This window comes from Sphaerodactylus townsendi, linkage group LG05 (assembly GCF_021028975.2).
Source record: "Sphaerodactylus townsendi isolate TG3544 linkage group LG05, MPM_Stown_v2.3, whole genome shotgun sequence".
In the NCBI taxonomy this organism is placed as follows: domain Eukaryota; kingdom Metazoa; phylum Chordata; class Lepidosauria; order Squamata; family Sphaerodactylidae; genus Sphaerodactylus; species Sphaerodactylus townsendi.
In genome coordinates this window covers 85,760,819-85,782,613 of record NC_059429.1, presented here as the reverse complement: position 1 = coordinate 85,782,613, position 21,795 = coordinate 85,760,819, and the positions used below count along the sequence as shown (strand labels likewise).

At 47.0% G+C, this 21,795-nt stretch overlaps 1 protein-coding gene across 6 annotated transcripts in view; it reads left to right on the top strand.

The window, feature by feature from the left end:
* Positions 1 to 21,795, top strand: part of PIK3C2B (phosphatidylinositol-4-phosphate 3-kinase catalytic subunit type 2 beta) — a 127,667-nt gene that overhangs the window by 29,347 nt on the left and 76,525 nt on the right. For all 6 annotated transcript variants that reach the window (XM_048496548.1, XM_048496551.1, XM_048496550.1 and 3 more), the window contains 3 exons: positions 14,059 to 15,065; positions 18,686 to 18,792; positions 21,099 to 21,253. In XM_048496548.1, coding sequence (XP_048352505.1) covers positions 14,145 to 15,065; positions 18,686 to 18,792; positions 21,099 to 21,253 — 1,183 coding nt within the window. In that variant the 5' untranslated portion in view covers positions 14,059 to 14,144. The remainder of the gene's footprint in view (positions 1 to 14,058; positions 15,066 to 18,685; positions 18,793 to 21,098; positions 21,254 to 21,795) is intronic.

Sequence of the window (21,795 nt, the reverse complement as noted above, 5' to 3'; positions counted from 1 at the left end):
AACGACACATGCACCAAATCAGCAGTGAAAACTAACTATATTCATGTACTTTTTAGATGGAAATTGTGGGTGGATGAGCTTCAAGTAGAGGAAACCTCTGTGAGAACAGTCTGTAAATGGCAGAAAGCATAGAAAATGGCAAAGTAGCTGAAATTGGTGGGCGTGAGCTGCTTACAAAAAGGAAGTAAGAGTTCCAACAGTAGTTGGGGGGGCAGGTAAAAGAACAATTTGGGGTGAAATGTTTTATTTGTCCATGCTATGTGGACAAAAAAAGCCAAAACAGTTCTTTTTTTAAAAAATCTGCAAGATGTTTTATTTGCGTTGTGCAGAATTGGCCATTTACTTGGAATGTTCCTGGTCCATTTGGGTCTTTTGCATAGGCTTTTATTAATCTGTCTACTGCAGGTTAGGATACAGGGAGATAAGGCATCTGTTCCCATTTATCCCCACAGCCATTTCATGTCAAGCAGTGACAATCAACAGACTGGGTTGGGTTAAGCTAGTGTGAGGCATGTAGCATATGTTACAAAGGGGTTCTAAATTTTTAAAAATGAACCTAAATATTAAAACATACATTATTTACTTGCATAGTAAACTAAACTATGTCTGACACTTCAGTAGTACTACTATTTACATGTAGGTATCAATTTCAAATGTCAAAAGTGAGAAGACTACAATTTAAAAGTTAGATTTTCTAGATTTAGCATGAGCTTCCCCATCTTGTAAACAATAGCATTGCTGAATTGAGACGGTGCAGTGAGATGCCGATTTCACTAGACAGCTTCAAACATTTATTGTGAGGCCCTCAAAAATGCAGGGCTTGTAGGAGATGCTACTTTTGCCATTGGGTTAATCTGGCACTAGCAGGTGTTCTTCTGAGACGATAGATTGGAAAGATGCTGCCTTCCACTGTGCCTTTTAATCTTGCATTTGCCCATTTCGAAATATTGCAGGAGTTAAGGATGAAGGATCCAAAGGTGAATTGTCTTTTAATTCTCAGAACAGTGATATATAAATGTGCACATTGGCTGCTGGTTCATAAAATTTGTTTCAGGCATTAATGTTTGCACCTTCTTGGAAATTCCCCCTCCTTTTTTTCCTCATGCTATTTTGTAGTTTGTACCATAAATGGGGAACAAGGGTCAAATACCATTTGAGCAATGGTTTCACTGTGTAACTGGTAGACTCCCTGAGACAGTACACTGATTGAAAGCAGGCAGGAAAACACTTAAGGCGGCAAGAAAGAAACCTTTGCCTTGCAATTTTGCAGACTGAGCTGCTCACGACCTCTGGACAAACAACATTCCAAGCCTGCAGCAATTAAGCATCTTTTTGTAAAATTAGAATGAGGCTAACCTGAAGTAGGATTGCCAACTTAAGTTTGGGAAATTCCTGAAGAATTGGGGAGGGGGTTCCTGGGGAGGGCAAGATTTGGAGAGGTAAGGGACTTCAACCATAGGCCTCCTATTAATCTGCCCAGAATGAAGAAGTATTTGTTTCCAACCCTCCCTCCCCTCCCAAATTGAAGAGAGGCAGAAAAAATGGTAAAGACCATAGAGACTAGGGGAGGCAGCCAAAGTTTATCCTCTGCAGATCTCTCCAGATTTGCCAGGGCCATATAGGGAACCCTGTGGCATAGTGATGTAATGCCATGAATTTGGCCCTCCAAAGGTGCCACTTGCTTGTGGAGATCTGAAGTCTGGAGAGCAATTGTAATTCAGGGAGAAACCCAGGTCCTATCTGGGGTTTGGTAACCCTGTCCTGAGGGTGGGAAGGAGCCTGCCAGGTCTTGCCTTTCATTTATATGCCAGTGGTTGTTATTTGGGTATCTGTTCATAATAATGGACCGTATTCTCCATTTGGTAAAGCCACTTTTCCTGCTTTGGGATTTGCACTAGATTGAACAACTTTGCAGTTATGTACTGAGTTATGATGTTCACGTTTGGGGCAGACTTAGAGGCCAAAATAGCTTTGCAAATGGGCCGAGTACCCACTTGCCCAGGAGGGAGGAAGAGTAGGTAGGAAGTGAGGACCACTGGTTTGCTGCAGGTCTTGTTTGCCTCACATGGGGTGAGTGTTGCTGGTTCACACCTACCTGCTTTACATGGGGTAGGGGCTGCTGGCTCACCCAAGCACCTCCCTCCCTAGTCTGCTGCCAGTGGCAAACCTACCAAAATGGCACTTGGGGCAAGTACTGAAATTGAACCTCCCCCCCAATTTTTTGTTCCCAGGGAAACGGGGAAGGGATGAATGGGGTGCTGGGTGAGGGGGGGGCAGCCAAGGCATGGGTAGGGTGGGGTGGGGAGGGAGCTGGCTCAATGGGCTAGGAGGCCACAGCCAGCACAAGTTCGGACTGTGCCTCATCATGCTTCTTTGACCATACCTGTAGATGTACCAGATACTCTGGCGCTGGAGCTCCAAGGTCGGTCAGCTGGCAGATCAGCCTGCTGTTGGTTCCACCGGCATCGTAGCAGGCCATGGTGACACTGATCCCAGGCTCCCAGCCCCACTGCTGCTGCTGCGGGTCCCTACCACATTCTTAGGAGCATGTGGTGGGATGAGAAGGTGGGTGAGGAGTGTAGCGGCAGCAGTGGGAAGGTTGCACACGCTCACATCATGGCACAGCGAGAGAGAGGAGGAGGAGAACAGAAGCGGTGGAGGAAGGCAAATTAGAGTGGGAGGCACAAGCAGGTGCAGCCAGCCTGGTTCCTCAGTGGCAACAAGAATGCATGTTCAATTCCACCGCCAAAGCAAGCAGGGGAGCGCAGGCTGACCAGCTGATGTGCTTACTTAACGCTTTGTGCTCCCAGGTGATGCTGTGGAATTCCAGGAAATTGGCAGGCTCAGTTGGTTGTCCCAAAGCTTCTGATAAAGGGGGGGAAGGGGTGCAAACCAAGGCCTTGCCCATGGCAGGCTCCCGGCCCAGCATCGGCTGCTCCCACCCCCCGTCGGAGGCCGCACCTTTTAGATGTTATAAACACATTTTTCCTGAGGAAATTCTCTTTCAACTTGCTGAATTCCCATTATTATTTAATGGCCAGGGTAAAAATCGAGTTATCTTAAGATGCAATAAAATTCTTGTGTTGCCTGGCCTGGTCCCTTCTTGCCACTACAGAAATGGAACTTCTGATGAAAGAGACCAGAACCAGATTTTCAATTGCTAGTTATTCTCTGTACCCGACCTTGCCTCCATTTTTGTTTTGTAGAGCTCTGGACACATAAAAATGAGATGAGCCATCTAACTGTTCTGTCAGTTTTTCATTGAGTCTCTTTTTACTTAAATTTTCGACAGTTACCAAACTCATAACAAATATTTCCCGATTCCTTTTGAGTGAACAGTGTGAAACTGTGTCTTCGCAAATGGACCCATAGAGACAAGACTGTGGTCTAACACATTTATTCCTGGCTAGGTATGAACACTGTGGGGAACTCTCCACAGTTAATAGCAACCTATTTAATACCTCGCGCCCCAAATATGGCGATATTGCTTGTTGGTATTAGACATTTTGAAGGGAGGTTTCCCCTGATGTTACATCTGGATTTTGACTGCTAAACTGAATCAGATTCTAATCTCACTCTCAATTGGTGTTGTGACTACACAGCCTGCTCAGCAATCTTTATCTCGCTTTTCCCCAGTTTTCCACTTGTTTTACTGTTGCTTGCCCCACTTTGGTTGTTGTGAGAACCCAGGGGCTGCCTGGGCCTCTGGCATGCTGCTGTTTTGCAGCCTAAGAATCTAGCGCTAACAGAATGTTGATTTTTCTTCTTGAGTGCAGATCGCATCAATCCGCTTTGATCAGGCAGAGTACTATTAATTAAGTGCCTGAAGCACCAATTGATGGAATGTAGGGGCGGGGAGGGGGCTAGGGAGGCTGCCATTTCCAGCAAAATAGGGCACCTGTTCAAAGGCCCTGTCATGCTTCCAGTGAATGGTGTGGAATTATTGCTTCAAAATCTTGGTCTTGTTTTACTTTTCCATACATTGGTTCGAACACAACAATATAATAGAGCCGTGGTGGCGAACCTTTTGCACTCCAATGGATAGAACTTCTTGTGTCCCATTTAATTCCACTTACAAATTAACGAAGCAGATGTGAAATGTGAATATTTATAAAATAAGCCACATTTGCACATGTGCTCCTATGGCAGGCTGTACCTGGGTTACTGTGAAATATCCTCGAAGTGAAAAAGAGATGAGGAATGTTTGCTCGTTTTTGTCGCTGCCAGTTTCTCCCCAGATGTCCTCAGCAGTGTATATAGTCTAAATACCTAACATCCCCCGCGAGGCCTTTCCTCTCCCTTGTTCCAAACTGACAGATGCTTACATTTGTAGCATTAATCATTCAGCTGTGGATTTTGAAAGCAGCAAGTAATGTGTGCGAAGCTGAATTATGTTTTGAAGGGGTGGTTTGTTTAACTGCTCAGTTAACCCCCTGAGTTCCCATTCTAGTGAGTTCATTAAACATTATGATACATTATTATATATTTCTCCCCCTATTCACACAAATAATTGATTGAAACATCTTGCTGCTATGTGGCATGCTGTTAACAATCTAATGATTTCTGTGTAAACCAATCATATTGCTGAGGGGTTGACCAGGCCATCTTATTTTAGGAATGTGGTGCTTTCCAGGTTCTGTGAGGATTTAGCTCTTCAGTTCCCTGTAATCTCTAATTTCTTGCCCACCCACTTTATTTTGGTAGTTGAGAGGGATTTGTTTAGCCATTTTGCTAGCCCTGCTGGCACAGTTTTTAAGAATAGTTAGCATTTGTATAGCACTTTCAAGTGTTCAAAATGCTTTTCATAGATTATGTTGCAATTCTTACAGTGGCTAGTATGGTATAGTGGCTAGTTAGTATGTCAGACTGGATCTCTGTGGGTGGGTGTGCACATGTGTCATCAAACCACAACTGATTATAATGATCCTCTAAGGTTTTCAAGGCAAGAGATGTTCCAACGTGGTTTGCCATTGCCTGCCTCTGCGTGGACTAGAAGAACTGTGACAGGCCCAAGGTCACCCAGCAGGTTTCATATGGAGGAGTGGGGAATCAAACCTGGTTCTCCAGATTAGAGTCCTCCTGTAAAGGATTCAATGGTGTTGATGGTGAGGTAACCTTGAGTGCATTCCACAGCCCGGGCGATGGGCCAGATGCATCGGCGGAGACTTTATCTTTGCGCGGGAGATGAAGCCTCTGTTCCCATGGGAAGCAGGAAGGGGGGATGGGGTGACTGGTATTATAACCTGTGCTTCTGGCGGGAAGTGTCATTCCTGCCACTGCGTGTATTTGAGCTTTCTAAGATGTCTTAATAAATGGACTTTTACTCCAAAAGCCTTTTATTTCTGCTTCTATGGAATTCCTTACATTGTGGCAGGAATCTTAATTCATCTATATTCCTGTGTAGTGGACCTCTTTGTCTTGGCGATGGAGAGGTTGAATGGTGCCATTACTGCGGCTGCGCGTAGCCCCCAAAGAGGGTCTGACCTTTCCCTTCTTGATCTGGAGCAACCGCAGGAGAAGGGCCTCGCTGGTGGTTTCTTTCCGCCCGATCAGCACGAAGTCTTCCTTTACTCCGCTGGAACGAGGGACGCGATCACCTAATGGGGACTTCCATGAGTCGCTTGGGGCGCTTCGTCTATGGATCGAAAGCCCGTGGATCGGATTCTCACCCGCTTCGTGGATTACAAACCTCAGATGCAACCTGTCATGGAGGAGACGGCTTGACCACCTTTCATGCGGCAACCCAGGAATCCATTGAACTATCTCCGGACTCGTGATTTTGGTGATGCTTCTAAAGAACCACAATCGTGGCACAGCACTGGGGCCCGGCCCAGCGACACCGACTAAACTCTGGAATTGGGAGGGGCAATCCGTACCGCTTCCTACCGAATCGTAATCCCGGCCAGCAACCGCGACTCCTGAGGTGCCTTCGGGAGCCACCGCGGCTACGCTGCTACGGTGCCTCCGATGCCTCGCTTCCAGACGCATCGCAGGAGTCCGGGTTGTGCCCGCCTTCCCAGCCGGATCGCTTCCTCCATCGAGAGGACTGGATGAGGAAGTGGACGATTAAGCAGACGCCAAGCTGCATGGAACCGTGAACGCCAGCTATGGGAGGAGGAACGGGCACAGTTGCAGCAAGATGCCGGCACCGTGGTGGACCGCAGTCAGCAACGAAAGAAGTCCAGCTCGAAAGTTGACCGCGCTAAAAGACGCTGGCCCAACTACAATATGCCCGGAATCAAGTCAGTCCATGATAAAGTCCTGAACGCTCCAGACTGGATTAACGGCAACGCCGAAGCTGCTCTCAGGCCTGGGCGCGACGCAAAGTGAGTTCACCAGCCCTTAAACGGGATCAACTGGCTAAATTGGAAACGAAAAGCTGTACGCGCATTCAGGATGCATTGCTCGCAAGGGAGAGTGGATCTGGCGCATGCTGGAGAGGGAACTAAAGAGGCAGCAGACCGGAAGCCCCGTTGGAGTCTATGCTGTTACTGATCATGCCGGTGCCAGGGGGGGCTGACGTACCCGGGTCCTGCCACCCAAACCAGCTGCACCGCCAGCCTGATTCCGCTCCCCGGCAGCAGCTGCTCGCCCAACCTGCTCAACCCGCTAACTACCTCCCAGCAGGCTTAAGAGTCAACAATTCAGCTACCACGCCCATACCAGCCCTCCATGGATGGGGACCGCTTCCAAACTTCCCTTACTTTATCTCGCAACTCAATGCCCACTTGGAAGCCTATGATGATTTATACCGGCCTGAGCGCGAAAATACGGGACATCGGGCTCAGTCCTGGATGGGGCAGCAGCCGACTGGTTCGTGGACTATTTTGGATTTGCGGATGAGGACTCCCCGATGCGCCCGTGATTCCTCCAAGCTCTTAAGAGCTTTCAAGATCCAGGTGGCGCCGAATGAAGCTATCCGCGACCATCAAAACCATCCAACAAGGCAAACGCCCGCTTGCAGATTTTGCCCGTGTGAATTCGCAAGCGGGCGGCTGCTGCTCGACTCTCCTGAGTGGCCTGAACGCATGAAATGCTAATTACTTGCTGTGGACGGGCAAGCTACGCGGAAACGGTGTTTTAATCTCGATTCCTCGTACCATTGCAGATTGATCCAGTTAGTCCCAAGTGAGCGCCTCGCTTGGAATATGCTCGGTTAAGGAGGCCGCCTACCTAAAACCACTCTGACACTGTGTCCACCAAGTCAAGCTTCCAGCCACTTTCACACCGTAAGTTCACCTCTGAACGCCGCCGCCGACTGGGATTGTGGCCTTTACTGGCGGAGGGCCAGGTCATCTAGCCGCCAACTGTCCCAAGAAACAAAACCAACCGCCTCCAGCTCCGCCAAGACTCCGCCTGCCAAACCACCACGCAGGTCAGGGTCAGCCCCACTGGCTCGCCGCTCTAAAGCAGTGCTACCGGCTTACCCAGAGGAGGGGAAGCAGCTGTTTGCCTTCAGCCCCTCTATGGACATGGGCCCCACTCCCTGACGCTGTGAGTGAAGGCAGCGCCCCATTACTGTTCAAGCTACTTCTGGCCAACCCCGCTTAAACACACTCGCGCATTATAGCCTCGCCCTTGTGGATTCCGCTGCTCCCACTGCTTAATGCGCCCCAGGTGGTGAGGAGCTTAGGGTCTGGACTGACCTCCTGGCAAGCTCATACTCTTTCACTCCAAAATGGACGGGCAGCTCCCTCGGGAACGGCAAGGACCGCCCAGTACAAAACACAGCCGGCCCCTCCGCGCCTCACCATTGAGAAAAATTAGTTTTATTTTTGGGCCAGTGGCCAAACACTCCATAGTTTTGGGCATGCCTTGGTTATTGTTACATGAACCAAAAATTCATTTGGAAAGAAAGGATCCTAGAATTCACTGACCCTCAAGTGTGAACACATGAATTGGGAAGAAAACCCAACGCCTCCTGACACATCCCTCCCTGGCTTCCTCAGTGATTGCTCCCCGATTCTATTGGCATCCCACCTGCATATCATGATCTAGCCAGAGCTCTTTTCAGGAGCAGGAATGATCAGTTGCCACCCCACAGAGACACTGACTGTAAATTGTCATACAACCAGGGCACAACTACCCAAGGGTAGAATCTACCGTGATGAGTCCCAATGAGAGAAGGAACTCCGCGTCTTCTAGACAAGAACCTTGCTCGCGTTCATACGCGGGCTACCAAAACACACACACACGCTGCTCCCGCTTTGTTTGTCAAAAAAGAAAGATGGTCTTCACGCTTTGCACAGATTATCGAGGTCTTCCACGTCTCCCTGTCCAATAAATATCCTTTGCCTTTGATCAAGGACCTTTTTAGATGCACTCCGCAAAGGACGATTTTTACTAAATTGACCTTGAGAGAAGCTTACTACAGAGTCAGAATTGCTGAAGGCTATGAACACCTGACCGCGCTTAACACAAAGTTTGACAGTTTGAATATTTAATAATGCCATTCGGGTTAAGTGGGGCCCCGGAGCTTTTATGGCCCTTATCAACGGTTTCATGATTTACTGTACAAAGGAGTTGTTGTATACTTAGATGACGCTTTTAATTTACTCACAAAACCATAGAAGAACATGAAATGTTGGTTCGAGAGGTATTGAAACGCTTTGCTTGACAACTCTCTTTGCCAAACTCTCCAAATGCTGTTTCCATCAGACCTCCATTGACTATTTGGTTAATGGATCTCGCCTGCAGGGCTTAAAAAATGGATCCTGCTAGAAATCGACGCAGTCCTCCTCCAAATGGCCTGCCCCCACCAACCCAGAAAGAACTCCAGTCGCTTTTGGTTTTATAATTTCTATCGCGGACTTTATACCCCAATTCGCTGAACTGACTCTCCTCTCACAGACCTCTACGCACTACGGGTAAGGATCCACTGTCCGCCAAGCCCGGGCCCTTTCCTGGTCTGAGGAATGCCAAACAGCCTTTCAACTGTTAAAATCTGCTTTACCACTGAACCTATCCTAAAGCACCCTGACCCAGATCTCCCGCTTGTGGTTCACGCGGGATGCCTCGGACAAAAGCTAATTTGGGGCAGCCCTGTTGCAGAAAAAATAAAGATGGTAGGCTGGTTCCGTGCTTATTTGTCTAAAAAAGTTCTCTGGTGCACAACTCAACTGGACTGTGGGAGACAAAGAGATTCGGGTGCCATCAAAGTAGCACTCTCCACTTGGCGCCACTGGCTTGAGGGGCTAAGCACCCTTTCAAGTTTGGTCGGATCATAAAACCTGGCAGCTCTTTTCCACCCTCAAGATGTCCAAACCACAACAACTACGCGGGGCCCCATTTCTTTTCTCGCTTCTCTTTACAGTCCATTTTTTCCCAGGAAAACCAACAACTGGCTGACGCTGGCTCACTTACCCGAGGGGTGAGCTGCCCACGAGACATTCCACGCGACTGTTCTTTCCCCTCCCAGTTGGGGTTGGCTGTCACCCGTCTCAAACGCCCACTTCTCCTCCACCCCCCATTCCCGGTCTCGCTCTCCTTTCCCAAGTGGAACTGAGGCGAGGCGGGCTGCACTCCAGCCTCCAGCAGCCTAAGGAGACTCCCAACCGCGCTTTGAGAATGGAGTTTACGGAGGGGGGGGAATGTTGGCACGCGGGCTCTCCTCCGCCAAGCAAGCAGGTTCTTGAGGCTGCCAATGATGCCCGCTCGGGCTGGACATTTTGGCTTTTTGAAAAAGCTGCATTTAGCCCGCCGGCAGTTCTGTGGCGCTACAATGCGCAAAGACATTGAGGCATACATTAAAGGCTGCTCGGTTTGTGCAGAAGCTAAGACCATTCCGGAAAGCCCCATGGACTGTTGAAACTCTCCCCGGTAGCCTCCCGCCTCTTGGGAGGTCATCTCTATGGACTTTATTACAGACTTGCCCGAAAAGTCATGGCAACACAGTTTTATGGGTGGTGGTAGACTTTATTCTTCTAAGCAGTTTCATTTTATTCCATGTGCTTCCATCCCTCCGGGCCCTAAGTTGGCACGGCTGTTTATTCAACATGTTTACCGCTCTCCATTCCGCCTTCAAGGTGGTCTCCATCAAGGCCCCCCCAATTCATCTCAAAGTTCTGGAAAGCTTGGGGTTGTTAGTCGCTGCCGCCGCCAGCCGCCTCACCACGCTCAAAGTGAGCGGACGCGACGGAGAGAACGTAACAGAACCCTAGGAGCAGTATTTACGCTTGTTACACCAACCACCACCAAGACAATTGGTGCGAGCTTATTCCGGCTATACGCCTATAACAATGCGGTTCATAGTAGTACAAAGAAAACCCTTGAAATTGTGTCTGGTCGCTTCCTTCCCCGCTAAGCTACAACTAACGAGCGCTTTGGACCCCCCAGAATTTCAACAATGGATTTCATCCCTAGTCAGGGATGGAAGTCGGTCCAGACCGCTTTACAACAAGCAAAGTGACTCCCAAAAAAACTGCAGGATAAACACCGCCGGATTTCCCTCTGCGGTGGGCTCCTGGGTATATTTATCTACAAAAAATCTCAGTGAGACGGTATAGATATTCCAAACTTGGCAAGAGATTTGTGGGACCTTTTCAGATTACTAAAGTGATTAATGATGTCACTGCCCGGCTTTAGATTTGCCTTAACTTCTTAGTAACATCCATCCTGTCTTCCATTCCAGCTTGCTCAAGGAGGCTCCCGCTCGATGCCTGGTACCACCTCGGCCGGAGAGGCCCTGGACCGAATTATTGATGGCTACAAACACTACGTAAATTGACGCTTATCCTGGACTCGCTTTAATCGCAAAACGCTGGTAATATTTGTAGTTTCTTGGTGGATATTCCTCTGGGTATAATCAATGGGTTTATTCCAAACATTGAAGCCCCCACCCTTATTGCTGCTTTCCAATCACATTTTCCGCAAACCTGGGGGGGAAGGGGTCTCTTTAGGGAGGCAGAGTGTAAAGGATTCAATGGTGTTGATGGTGAGGTAACCTTGAGTGCATTCCACAGCCCGGGCGATGGGCCAGATGCATCGGCGGAGACTTTATCTTTGCGCGGGAGATGAAGCCTCTGTTCCCATGGGAAGCAGGAAGGGGGGATGGGGTGACTGGTATTATAACCTGTGCTTCTGGCGGGAAGTGTCATTCCTGCCACTGCGTGTATTTGAGCTTTCTAAGATGTCTTAATAAATGGACTTTTACTCCAAAAGCCTTTTATTTCTGCTTCTATGGAATTCCTTACACCTCCACTCTTAACTATTACGCCACACTGGAGACCCAGTTTTAAATCCTTGCTCAGTCATGAAGCCAGTGGGTGACCTTAGGCCTGTTAAGATTCTCTCATCCCAGCCCACCTCAAAGGGTTGTTACAAGGACAAAATAGAGAAGGAGTGGGAATATATACTGCCCTGAATTCTGTGAAGGAAGGGTGGGATAAAAATATACATTAAGGTCCTGTAAGGAATATTGCTGTCCAGGGTTTTGAACCTTCAGGTGTGGCCTAGGGATCTCCTGGAATTATGATTGACCTCCAAATTACAGAGCTCAATCCACCTGGAGAAAATTGCTTCTTCATAGGGTAGACCAGGGGTCGGGAACCCGCGGCTCGCGAGCCGCATGCGGCTCTTCCACCGCTGTTCTGCGGCTCCATGAACGGAGCCGCCGGCCCCCTCTTCGCCCGCCCTGCAGGAAGCAGGGCGGGCACATCTCTAGCCCGCGGCCGGTGAGGCCGCGCCGCGGGCTCTGGCTCCTGCCCGCCCCGCTGCTTGCGGGGCGGGCGCTCTCCCGGCGGCCAGGCAGGCCGAGCCGCCGGCCTTCGGCCTCTGCAGGGAAGCAGGGCGGCAAATTCTAGCCCGCTGGCCGGCAAGGCCACACTGTGGGCTCTGTGAGCCCCGCCCAGCCCCGCTGCTTCGCGGGCAGGCGCCTCCTGGCGGCCAGGGCAGGCCGGTTGCCTGCCTCGCCTCTGCAGGAAGCAGGGCGGGCATCTCTAGCCCGCGACCGGGCGAGGTCATCGCTGGCTCTGGTTTCCAGCCAGCCCCGCCAAGCTTCATGGGCGGGCGCGCTTCCCCGGCTGGCCGGGCAGGCCGAGCAGCCGGAAACGCTTCGCCTCGGCCTCTGCAGGAAGCAGGGCGGGCACATCTCTAGCCCGCGGGGGGGGGGTGAGCGGGCGGGGGGAGGGAGGCGAGCGAGCGAGCAAGTCAGCGGGGGAGCGGACGGGGGGGCGAGCGAGTGGGTGGTGGGGGTGAGCCAAATGGCTCTTTGGTGGTGAGCCAAATTTGGTGGTGAGCCAAATGGCTCTTTGAGGGGAAAAGGTTCCCAACCCCTGGGGTAGACTTTATACCTTGCTGAGGCCCTTCCCTTCCCAAACCCTGTCCTCCACAGACTTTACCCCCAAATATCCAGGGATTTCCCAACCCCAGAGTTGGCAACCCATTCACTACCCCATATTCTATATGGGGATAGGGGACAAAGATGAGTAAGACTAAGAGCAATCTGTTTAAGGCTACTTAGACTGCTATCCTAAAACCATTAATGGAACTTCAGAGTATACTTCCTTAGGCTTGCTCCCTTAGAGAGTTAGTGAAGATGAGATTCAGGCCAGAGACTTCCTTGTAGCTAGTTGTCCTAGATGCTGCCCTACCACATCATACCAGCTCCTTTATTTTAGTATCTCAAACTCCAGTGCAAGAGAGACCTTAGCTGAGTAAAACTGGGATTGAGGCTGACAAGTGAGGTAGTTTCAGTGTGTCCCCCCCCCTTTTTTCCCTCCCATTTTGCATTCGTGGCTGAGGGAGGGGGAAGATGGCTATGTTGAAAATATGCACATCTTAGCATCTCATGGTACAGTCGACTCAGTTTGTCAACCTGGGCAGCAATTGGCTTTAGCAGTTTCAAATGCTGTTCACAGCCCAACACTATGCATATTTACTTGGAAGTAATGATTGTTGAGTTTAATGGGGCTTATTTTGAAGTTAGTATGCATTAGACTTCAGCTTAACTTGTCTTCATGTGCAACATCAAAGTGTTTCAAGAATAACTTGGAGGACCCAGAATCATACAAGCATAGGTAAACAGGCTAGCTGCACAATCAGGCAGACTTTTGCTGGATTTTATCTCATGTAACTCTTGTTTTGTGGACTAAGCAGTTAAGATCTGAGCACTCCAGCTCTATTAGGTTGTGGACTGGTGTGTAAGTTTGTGGTCTGTGTACATATCATAGCCTACGTCTTTGCAGTATTTCATTATGCTGTCCTTCCTTCCTGCCTTATCCTTGTTTGTCTACTGCAGGGGTAGGGAACCTTTAACACTCAAAGAGCCATTTGGACCCGTTTTCCACGGGAAAAGAAAACACTTGGAGCTGCAAATAATTTTTTACATTTAAAATAAAGATAACACTATATATATTGGAGTTTTTTTTAATGCTTTAATTCGGCCATTCTGAGAAGCGATGGATGCGTTGCCCGGCCTCTGCTGCCCTCAGGGCGGGTAAGTTGATGGGGCCAGTGGCCTCGGCCTCGCGAGGCCACTGGAAGCCGCTTTGCCCCGGCCTTCAAACGGGAAGCGGGCTAGAGGTGGGGAAGCTTCCACGCCACTCCTCGCCGCTGGGCCATTGAGTTGCGCGCCGCTCTGCTGCCTGCAGGGTGGGCAAGGATGAAACCGGTGGCTCGGCCTCACCGGCCACCGGGAAAGTGCCCACCCCGGGCCCAATGGGGCGGATTTTAGGGGAAGTTCACGGGCGCATTCCAGCCGGTAATCGCTGGCAGTTAGAAAAATCGGCACTGCTGCACTCGCAGGGCGGCAAGCGATGGGGCCAAAGGCTCGACTTGTGGAGCCGCAGTGCAAAGGCAGAAGAGCCGCATGCGGCTATTGAGCCACAGGTTCCCTACCCCTGATCTACTGCTTCATCATCCTCTGAAATGTTAGTAATGTTAACATTAATGTCAATAATGTTAATACTGTTGAATGTGGATAAAGTAGATGTACATTGGGTAGAAAACCCACCAAGTCTTGCCCTCCTGAGGGACAGGGAATGCTGATAGTTCCAGGTTTTGTTTGAGACAAGGTTTGGTTTGGTTTGTTCAAATTGCTTTTGCTTTCTTTACTTTCAGGTGGCGGGTGACACAGCATGCCTTTGTTCCTAACTCTTGAACCAAGCATCAAATAGTCACTGGTTTCAGCATTTGCTTTTCAAGAGATGTCTGCAACCCGAGGCAATGGAGAGCACTGGAAGTCCTTGGAATCTGTGGGAATCAGCCGTAAGGAGCTGGCTCTTGCGGAAGCCCTGCAGATGGAGTATGATGCCCTGTCCCGCCTGAGGCAGGATAAAGAGGAGAGCCAGGCTAAACAGAATAATGACCAACCTCTCATTTCCTGGGATGATCCAATTCTGGATTACAACAAACCTGCTGTCAAAAATGACTGCCATAGTATCAAGGTCATGCGAGGCCTTTCTGGCTCAGACTCCACCCTTAATTACAATGCCCTCTCCGACCAGGAGGTTTCAAGAGCTTTTGGGACCAACAACACTACCTCATCAAGTCTGCTGCCTGAGCCAGAGAATCAGCCTTGGTTGAAGGGACCTCTCTCCAGTGACTACTTGTATATCTTTGACAGCTCAGAAAGAGAGTTCCTCACTGAGCCCAACAGGACATCTCAACACAATAGTGGTAGCAGCAGTTCCCCCAAGAAGCTTTCTCCTCCCCCATTGCCTCCTCGCATTGCTATTTGGAATGCATCTGAAGTGAATCAAGCTTCCCTCAAAGAGTCCCAGCCCAATGATATCAACATGTTTTCCTCAGCTCATGAGAGAGCTGATGGGAAATTTCTAGATCGTAGAATCTCAGAGGAAGACCCGTATAGCACTGTGGACTATGATGGCATCAATGATGCTATCACAAGACTAAATCTCAAGTCTACTTATGATGCTGACCTTCTAAGAGAAGCCACATGGAGTTGGAAGGGAGGTCGGAATATATTTGAGAAAGAAAGCAGTGGAAAGCCAGTTGCTCGCAGCAAGACCATGCCTCCCCAGGTACCTCCCAGAACCTATGTCTCCAGGTTTGGAGAACGGAAGAATGTAGCATCTAACAAGAACTGGAGGATCTCTGCAGATCCGGTAAGACCATTTTTATGTCATCAACATAAGATTTGTATGGTTCTTAGCAGGTGAGTTTTCAGAGCACTGGGGCATTCTATATTTGAGAATATTTGTTATCCATTCTGATTTGTCAAGGGCTACTTCAGTTTGGTGTTTGTTTGACTTCACTGTTTGCTGTCCCACAAGTTAATTTTTGGGTGAGATAGAAATCTTTTGTTTTTGACAGATATTTGAACATCTTAATAGAAAATATATTCTGGGACACCCTCTTAGTCTATCTGTAACAAAGTTAGAATCCCAGCTGTTCATACTTGCACAACAGTCCTGTGATAACCACAGGAATTATTGACATGGAAAACCAAAATCATAGGACTTCTATAAAAACAATCTTGTGGAACTTGTCACAATGACTATAAAGCCAGTGACTGTCAACTGTAATTGACCTACATTTTGTTTCTGGACCTAATTCAAGGTGCTGGTTTTGACTGTTAAAGCCCAGAATGTCATGAGAGTTATCAATCCCTAGGTGGGTCCTGGAGTTCACCCAAAATTACAACTAATCTCCAGACCCTCAGAGAGAATGTGCCCATCTGGACTAAAAAAGCATCAGAGGCCATGCATCGATGGCAGTAGTGGCGGAGTGATCCACCTCCAGATGTTATGGACTTCAATTCCCATCAGCCCCTGCCAGCACAGCTAATTGACCATGCTGGCAGGGGCTGATGGGAATTGTAGTCCATAACATCTGGAGTGCCAAAGGTTCACCACCACGGCTCTATGGCATTAATTTCCAGCTGAGTTCCCTTTCCCTCTGTAGGCACTTCCCCAAACCTCCAGGAATGTTTCAACTTGAAGTTGGCAACCCTATGTCATGGGCCTAAGGAACCTGTTTAAGTTCTAAGCAATACATTGGGCCTTGTATTTGTCAAGAGTCTTTGGTTTCTGTGGTGGGTTTTCCAGACCGGGTGGCTGTGGTCTCGTAGTTTTTGCTCCTAACATTTTGCTGCATCCTTACAGTCATGTCTCAGTAACATGTGTTTCTCTCTGAAGATGTTAGCCATAGAGGTGGGTAAAACATTAGGAGCAAAACCTACCAGACCACAGTCACGCAGCCTGGAAGGAAAACTCACAACAGCCTGTTGATTCTATGAAAACCTTCAACACTGCATTGTTTTAGGTGTTCCTGTTTGGCAGGAAGATATTTAAATAAATAGTTGTTTAACCCAACTAATTATAACAGCCAAAAGCTGCAAGTTGTTACAGATCATTTGTAGTCTAAATGGATCAAAGGCCAGAGACAAAACAGGCAGTGAATACTGTGTATTGTGATTTGTACACCTGTCCATGGTAAAGACTGACTTTTCATTTTTAGACATTTGTGTTTGTCAGACATTGAGATGTATTCTTGCAAGACCTGGGATGCTTTTAATAGCCCATGCATTACAAAACACTTGCTTTCAAGTCCCTGCAATCTGTGAAGCTGTGATGTCAGAGATATGTTTTCACAGACTTTCAGTATGGGAAAAGTATCCATCTGGCTCAGCATTCCAGAACACACCCCAACCCATCCCTAGGTGTTTACCAGATGGTACATGTGTCTAATAGGAAGGCCGTTATGGTTTGTACATACTATATAGATCCAAAACACCTTTCCTAAGTTTCTCATTTGGCAGTAAAATGCTGAAATGAAGAGTAAGATTCCGTTTTGGATTGTCTGTGAATACCAAATTCTGATCTTTGTTCATAATCCTGACCTAAATGTCACCCCCAGGATTCATTGTCCCTCTAGTACATTGGCTGTATTGAGTTTGTTGTAACGTATTGAATGTTTTTGCCATGGTGCCTTGGAAAGGGTTATATGCATCTGCTGTGCTATTTATAAGAGCCATGCCGCAGCAGCCTGTGTTGTGTCCAGCAAAGTTCTTCTCTTTCTGAATGTGTGAGTCCACTTTGGCTTGCTTTTCCCTCAGAAACAACAGTTTTTGAAACGTTGCAAGTTCCTCAGGAAAGAAACAGTGTGAGTAGTGTGACAGGCGAGTTTCCTGTCAGCAAGTAGGGAGCAGGAAAACAGTTGACTTCCCTAGATCAAGCCTTTTAAGAAGAATTCCTAGCACTTCTGTCATGCTGCTAAAAGTAGATTTCTGGTACAGGGGATACCAGAGCATTCTAGGCCTGAACCACGAAGATAGCTTTTGCTAGATTTTGGCATTGTAAATGGGTCAAGATATCTTGGAAGAGTAGGCGATAAATACTTATGGAATTTAAAGAATATACATTTGCACAAGCTATCCTTGCCACTAAGCTTTGTGGGACCAACTCACTGCATAATCCATGAAAATGCTGTCGGGAGTTCCTGTTTGTTATGTAAGTTTCTACCCATTTCTTCTGTGCAAGAAACTAATCATGAAAGAACATTAAAATTGTCTTTAGAGTCTCTTGTGTTCTGTCCCTTTCTCATTCTCTCCCCCTTCCTCTGTTTGGTGGGTTAATTACTCTGACAGTGGGATCTTTGTTTGCTTTAAAGCAGTGAATTGAGGCAGTGAGACCATGTACACACACACACAGTGTGGCATGGCATAGCATTCAAAGTGTTTCTGTCCCTGCTTCCTCTAAATCCTGATCTGGCATTTCGGAAAGAGGCAGTGGAAACTCAGTGAAAAGTTTTTTCTTGATGAAGTGAGCTTTGACTCACAAAAGCTTATACCCCGGAACATTTTGTTGGTCTTTGAGGTGCTAATGGGTTTGGATTTTGTTCTGTAACATGGCTATCCACCTGAAACTGGCTGGCCTTGTTATTATCAATACATTTTAGAATAAGAAGGAAAAAATTCCACCAAGTTGGATACGGAATACAATGGAAATTCAGAGTGGAAGCATAATAGATCAGATCCCTTTTTCGTGAGTTTAAAAGATTACGTTTACCATGCAGAAAGCACTGTGCATATTCATTCTGCAGTTGCTGATCCTGTGATTCAGGTGTGCTTCCTGTGGCTCAGGCTATAGACATGGGTGGGCTATTGGATATATATCACCAGCTTCTTCCAAAACTGGTGCACAGACAGAGCTATAGAAAATGCACCTTAAGGAACAGTTATACACTATCTATTTGAACCATGCCAGTATATAGTACATTTCTAGATATGAGCAATGCATCGGCCCAGCGGAGTGCACAGTTTCTGTTTTCAGCCATTTCAGACCAGCCCAAGGTTGCACCTCAACATTATATTTACTGAGGATTGCCAACCTCCAGGCAATAGAGATCAGTTCACATGGAGAAAACTCCTCCTTTGAAAAGTGGATTTTAAGGCATTATACCCCACTGAGCCTGGATTCCTCAGGCTTCACCCCAAAAACTACCCAGTGCTGGCATCCCTATGTGTAATAAATCTGCAAGTTAACCCACATGCTTATCACTGTATCATGAAACTGCCAGGAGTAAGATGGTAAAGGTTTCTTGTGTTAAAAACTATGCTTGTGAGGAAACCATTGTACATACTTGATCCTTCTTAACTGTTCAGCCCACGTTCTCAGCACCTCAGTTGGGTTGTCTGAACTGTACTGTGGAGTTGTAGCTATGTTTCATTTTCTGTTCTTGTTGCAATTTGTGACTGTGCTTTCTGTTTCTGTGTGGTCTTTAGTGCCAGGGCACTTCTCGGCATCATCCTGTGGCCAGTGGCTATGAGCTGTTTGAGGTCTCTGAGGAGAAGGATGAAGAGGTTGCTGCTTTCTGTCATATGTTGGATGTGTAAGTACTTGTTTGGGACAAAAAAGACTCAGTAAAATACTGTTTCAGGGCTTGTCATGGGCTGACATTCCTCTTTGAATGTAAGTGTATATAGTGCCAGGCAGACATGTCTCGAGCAACTGATTAATATGGTTGATTTAATCCTTGGCAAATGGAAGAAATCCTCTTTGACTCTAGCATTTATGTTGCATTGTGTTTAAGGAATGACATCTGTGGAAAATGTATTGGAAGCCTGGAACTGATTAGATGAGGATTGGATTTAGGTTTATAATTCCTTCCCTGGAATTGATTGGATGAGGATGAACCTATTTAGGTTTTTATTCCTGCCACTGGTTTCAGTAAAACAATAGTAATAGAAGGCAAAAGAAGAATTCTGGTCATTCTTTGACAATCATAAATTAAGGAACTGAGGAATGCTACAAGGCTACTGTATTCAATTGCACCAATAGCTTAAATCAATACAATCTGAGTCGTATGGTCTGATTGAGAATTGCACCACTCCAAGAAAGGGTACTCTCATCTGTCTGGTATAATGACAGCTTGTTCCTTCCCACCCTGGTCTCCCCAGTGTTTCTCTTCTTCTTTGCTTTGGAAGCCCCCTTCTGCACATACAAAATAATGCACTTTTAATCCACTTTCAGTGCACTTTGCAGCTGGATTTTGCTGTGCAGAATTGCAAAATCCACTTGAAAACAATTGTGAAAGTGGATTGAAAGTATATTATTCTGCATGTGAGGAAGGGACCGAAGGCACACCTGGAAAATAATTTCTGGTTTTAAACATTACATTTTGCTTTCCACTTTTGCATTCTCCTTCAGTAAGTCTGGCATTAGACCCTGTCTAGGTATATAATAAACAGTACAGCAGTTGTTCACTGAGACAAGACTTGGGAAAGCAAAAACAAACTCTCTATGCTTTAGGGAACAGGAAAACAAACTGTTTTCCAAGAACTTGCCCATATCTAGGCCATTCACATTCCACTCATTTGGTCAGTATGCCATGAAAATGACTGCTGGAATTGGCTACAGCTAAACAGAACTGGAGGGGAGGATGCTACTGAAGTACCAGAGCAGACGAAGCTGTGAGCTGGGGCAAGAGATAGTGAGAGGAAGGAATGTGGGGATTAAGGTGGAACTGAATAATTGGGAGTCTGTTGCTGTGAAGTTCGGGTGTACCTCCACTGCTCGTGATCATTTTGTTAGATTGTTATAAAATGCCTGATCTTTTTAGACGGGAATCTTGGATTAGAAGTTTCATAGGCAAATTTCTTTCAAGAAGATAAAATAAGATCTTTGAGCAAACAGGAAAACAGATTTGATAACATAAGGCATGATGTAGTGAAGTATCTGCATTCAGTACCAATCGCAACAGCAGCAAGACCAGGCCAACCACAAAGTCTCTGTATCCAAAGGCCAAAAAAGAACATAAGAAGAACCTGCTGCATCATGCTAGTAGTTTATTTAGTACAACATATTGTTTCATACAGAAGCCAACCAGTTGCCCAAGGGGGCCAAACAAACAGGGTATAGAGGCTGAGGGCCTTCTTCTGCCTCCCAACATTGGTATTTAGATGTTTGCTACCTCCATAGATGGAGGCTCCCTTTAGTCACCATGGCTACTGGCCATTAAGGAACCTCTCTTCCATGAATCTCTCCACATCTTTTTTAAAGCTATCTATGCTCATAGGTATTATTATCCCTACTGACAGTGAATTCCACAGTTTGTTTACTCACTGAGTAAAGAAATATTTCCTTTGGTCTGTCTTGAGCCAATTCTCAACAATTTAAACATATATCCCCCAGTGCTGGTATTATGGGAGAAAAAGCTTTCTCAATTCACTTTCCTCACTTCCTAGAAAAATATCCCTTTGTAAATTAACCAAAAGGGGAAAAAACCTATTGCTGTCTCCTCATTAATAATCTAATGAACAGTGAATCCTCCTCAGGAGTCATAGGAGGTTGAGAGCTATTGACTGTCAGTTGAAGAAAAAAAATGGGGGTGGGGGGTAGGAAAATGGGCTCCTAAGTATGTATAGATTTGGGGCTGTGGGCAGTGGGGGGGGGGCAGGGAAGGGGAATCTGGGGAGAAAGTTCCTGGTGATATTCTCCCTGTCCCATTTCCTTGCAGATCCTCATATTGTAATGAGAAGTTAAAGTGGGACAAAGAGGAAATTACCAAGATCTCTAGGGGAAGAGAGAGAGAGAAAGCAAAAACAAGGGGAAAGAGGTCCTTTCTAGTACTAGAGGGCATGGGCTGCTGATGGAAACCAACAATACCCTCCTTCTTATCTTATTTATTTCCCACAGATTGAGATCTGGCTACAGTACCAAGGACTACTCCCTTACTGGTTATGTCTGGAGCACTGTCAACCTCAGTCCTGAACACCTTGGCCATGGGGTCAGCTTGAAAGTGACTGTGGTTTATGACAGCCTGCAGGAGCCTCTCACCTTCACCTGTGACTGTAAGTTGTTGGTCTGAACCAGAAAGTCCGTTAAGCTCATAATGTCAGGCAGAATCCATTCCTTTTCCTGGCAGCAAATGAGTATCCATTACTAATTCTGGGAACGTCTTTTGGAATCAGTAATCGAATTATGAGACAGTGAGAAAAATGATAGACCTTGTAGGGCCTTTTCAGATTTTGGGAGGCATAGCGTTTTTACTCATTTTTCTAGAAATCAGACAGCAAGCCTAGAGTGGGTTGGGTGTGTGTGTGTGTGTCATATTTTTCCAGCTCTTAAACTGCCAAATTCTTTTATAAAGTGGAAATTTGATGTCATCGCCCTCTTTGTACCAACACCTGTCGTAGAATTTGTGTACATATATGGTATACATACATATCCTTTATACTGCAGATAGGTGATCCATGAAGCTCAGTATTTTCTCCTCTGATTGGCAGACTTAGAAAGGGAAGAGTTCTTTAATGCCTGTTATCTAATGATAAGGATTGAATCTTCTGAGCCATGGACCACGTACATTGATCCATGTCTCAAAATATGAGCTACA